The sequence below is a fragment of the Sapajus apella genome, unplaced genomic scaffold (genome assembly GCF_009761245.1).
Source record: "Sapajus apella isolate SASKATOON/1434 unplaced genomic scaffold, GSC_monkey_1.0 scaffold7959, whole genome shotgun sequence".
Lineage (NCBI taxonomy): Eukaryota > Metazoa > Chordata > Mammalia > Primates > Cebidae > Sapajus > Sapajus apella.
Window position 1 is genome coordinate 1 of NW_022444880.1, and position 3,045 is coordinate 3,045.

General features: G+C 49.5%; 1 protein-coding gene across 1 annotated transcript; it reads right to left on the reverse strand.

The window, feature by feature from the left end:
- Nucleotides 1–6: 6 nt before the first annotated feature.
- Nucleotides 7–3,039, reverse strand: LOC116548201 (sal-like protein 4; the record flags this gene model as incomplete). Its single annotated transcript, XM_032273785.1, has 3 exons — nucleotides 2,391–3,039; nucleotides 1,234–1,514; nucleotides 7–277 (listed from the first exon to the last, which is right to left on the reverse strand). Coding segments are annotated over exons 1-3 (1,096 nt in total), but the record flags the coding sequence as incomplete, so codon positions are not given.
- Nucleotides 3,040–3,045: the final 6 nt, after the last annotated feature.

A 3,045-nucleotide genomic window follows, 5' to 3' on the forward strand; every position in this document is an offset into this window, starting at 1 on the left:
CGGAGCTGGCCCCCAAGGACACCGGGAGGGTAGGAACGCCCCCGCTCTGGATCACAGAGATCTCATTGGTCTTCACGGCCAGACCGCCGTTGAGCATGCTGGTGTACTGGTTCCACACAACAGGGTCCACGTTCACGGAAGGGGCCAGGATTTCCTTGGGAAACATTTCCGAGACTCTTTTTCCGTCCGTACCTAACAGAGCCATGGTGTTCTCGATGGCCAGCTTCCTTCCACGGCGGGCCGAGTTATTGTTTGCTCCGTGTGTCATGTAGTGAACCTACGGGAACAGGAGAGAAAGGTGTTTATCAAAACAGAGATTTGCTAGCTCACTGGCAATCCAAAAATCAGTGTGCATATGGATTTCATTCTACCCAGGGTTTTAACATATAGATGATCCTATGGCCAGGCACGGTGGCTCACGCCTATAATCCCAGCACTTTGGGAGGCCGGTTTGGTGGTTCACGAGGTCAGAAGTTCGAGACCAGCCTGACCAACATGATGAAACCCTGTCTCTCAAAAAAACAAAAAAAATGCCGGGCGCGGTGGCTCAAGCCTGTAATCCCAGCACTTTGGGAGGCCGAGGCGGGTGGATCACGAGGTCAAGAGATAGAGACCATCCTGGTCAACATGGTGAAACCCCGTCTCTACTAAAAATACAACAAATTAGCTGGGCATGGTGGCACGTGCCTGTAATCCCAGCTACTCAGGAGGTTGAGGCAGGAAGAATTGCCTGAACCCAGGAGGCAGAGGTTGCGGTGAGCCGAGATCGTGCCATTGCACTCCAGCCTGGGTAACAAGAGTGAAACTCCGTCTCAAAAAAAAAAAAAAAATTAATTCTTAAATTTAATTAAGAGACAAGGTCTCATTCTGTTTTCTAGGCTGGAGTGCAGTGGCATGATCACAGATCACTGCAGCCTTGATCTCTCAGGCTCAAGTGATCCTCCCAGCTCAGCCTCCCAATTAGCTGGGACCCAAACATGCACCATCACACCCAACCAATTTTTTTTTTTTTTTTGGAAAGATGTTGTCTCCCCGTGTTGCCCGGGCTGGTCTCAAACTCCTGCACTCAATCAATCTTCCCACCTCGGCCTCCCGAAGTGTTGGGATGACATGCAGGAGCCACCGTGCTTGGCCATCCCACCTGGTCTTAACGGAAGAACTCATCATGGATAGTGCCAATAAGAAGATACTCAGCGCCCAGCCCCCGCCCTGCTGAAGCCCACACAAACCCACCTTCAAGTTCCCTTTGGTGGTAAAAGCTCGCCCACAAATGTTGCACACAAAAGGCTTCTCTCCAGTGTGAGTCCGCTCGTGGATCTGAAGAGCGCTGGCGGACGAGAAGTTCTTCCCACACCGTGTGCAGCCATGTTGCTTGGCCTGTCGGCGTGGCTGGGCTGCTAACAAAGGGGTCATCCCTGCGGACAAGGTTGAGGGTCCCACAAACGTGCCAGGAACTTCAACCTTGACGTAGGTTGGCTGGGCTCGGATAAACGTGGAAGGGAGACTGCTCCGACCTAGTACACAGAGGGAAAAAAAGCCAGACCTTTATCACCCAACTTTCACCCTTTCTTCAAAACAAGAAAGACCTTTGAAGATAACTGCCTGCTAGTTTGAGAGTCTGGAGCTGGCTTTTAAGAAATTAACACCTCAAAATCACCTTAACAGAAATTAACACCTTCCTTTGAATTGTTTATCTGCACAAAGAATAAAACCTCTAACACTTGGGAAAAGATCACTTTGTGTTTTTTTAGAGGTATGGGCAACCTATAAACACATTTCTGCATAAGAAGGTACCTGTCGGGTATATGCTCAGACACCATCTTTCTTTGATTCTATGATACAGCTTTGCCCTTATTTTGCCATTAATAACATCAACAGTCACATCTCAACAGATACGTGCATTTAAAACGGGTTCATCTTTCCCTGCTTCAAGAGTGGTTTATTTGTGAGCCTTGTATCAGGCAGTGGGGCCTCAGTCAGGGAACCGTGGCTTATTTCAGTGGTCAAAAAACAGCGCCCACTTCCTCAAACACTCTTAAGATACCTATATACAGAATCATGGTGTAGAGAGAAAAAAAAAGAAAAAAACTAAAACAAAACAAAATGAGACTACCCCTATGTCCCAACGGGCTCAAAGACAAAAATAAAAACCAAGAGAAAAGGTATGCTGTCCATACCCATTTTGCATTAACCACCATAAATAAAAAGCATGTTAGTTGCTAGAATAGAGGCAGTTACTATTGCCTTCTACCCAGAAGTATAGAAAAGCTAATTGCCCTCTAGAAGGGGCTACTTCAAGTCATACTCTCCGTTTGTAAAGTTCAGCCCAGGTGCCTTTTTGATGACCTTGAGCCCAAAATGGACATAAGTTAAATCCAAAGCTCTATCACCTTCCATCTCAGTGCGGCTGTTCTCGGAGCTCTCTGCTTTGCTCCCACCATCGGGAGACTTTGACTTGATGCTTTCGGCTTGACTATTGGCCGGGGAAAGTGCCTGGAAGGACGTGGTTTCCAGGATGTCTGGGCTCCGGCTCTGATACTCCTGGTCTCCCATCAGTGAGGACGAGTCGTTGGTCAAGCCGTCGCTCTCCCCGGAACCGTTTTCTCTGCTGCTCTGGCGCTGCAGGTTAAAAGGGGCAGGACCCACTTTCCCTGGGGCATCTAAGGAAGCCATCATGGCAAACCCTAGTGTGGGTGATGCTGAGTGGATGCTGGGAAGAGGCGTGGGGACCTTCGAGGAGCTGCCGGGAGCCTCCTGGGAGCCAACTTCCTCTACATCGATACTTTCGATGACATCGTCACGGCAGATGGCGCCGGTGCTGCCATTCTCACCCCCTGTCATCGGCTCAGGACCCGTAAAGTCACAGGGATTCTCCGGCAGGGGTGTGTTGGGAATCTGACCGCCCATGTGCATGCGAATATGCTGCTGCAGCATCACAGCGTTGGTGAACTTCTTCTGGCAGATGGGGCATGAATGCTGCGTCTTAATGGACGTGTTGGTTCGGTGAACCCCGAGGTGTGTCTTCAGGTTTCCTTTGGTAGAAAA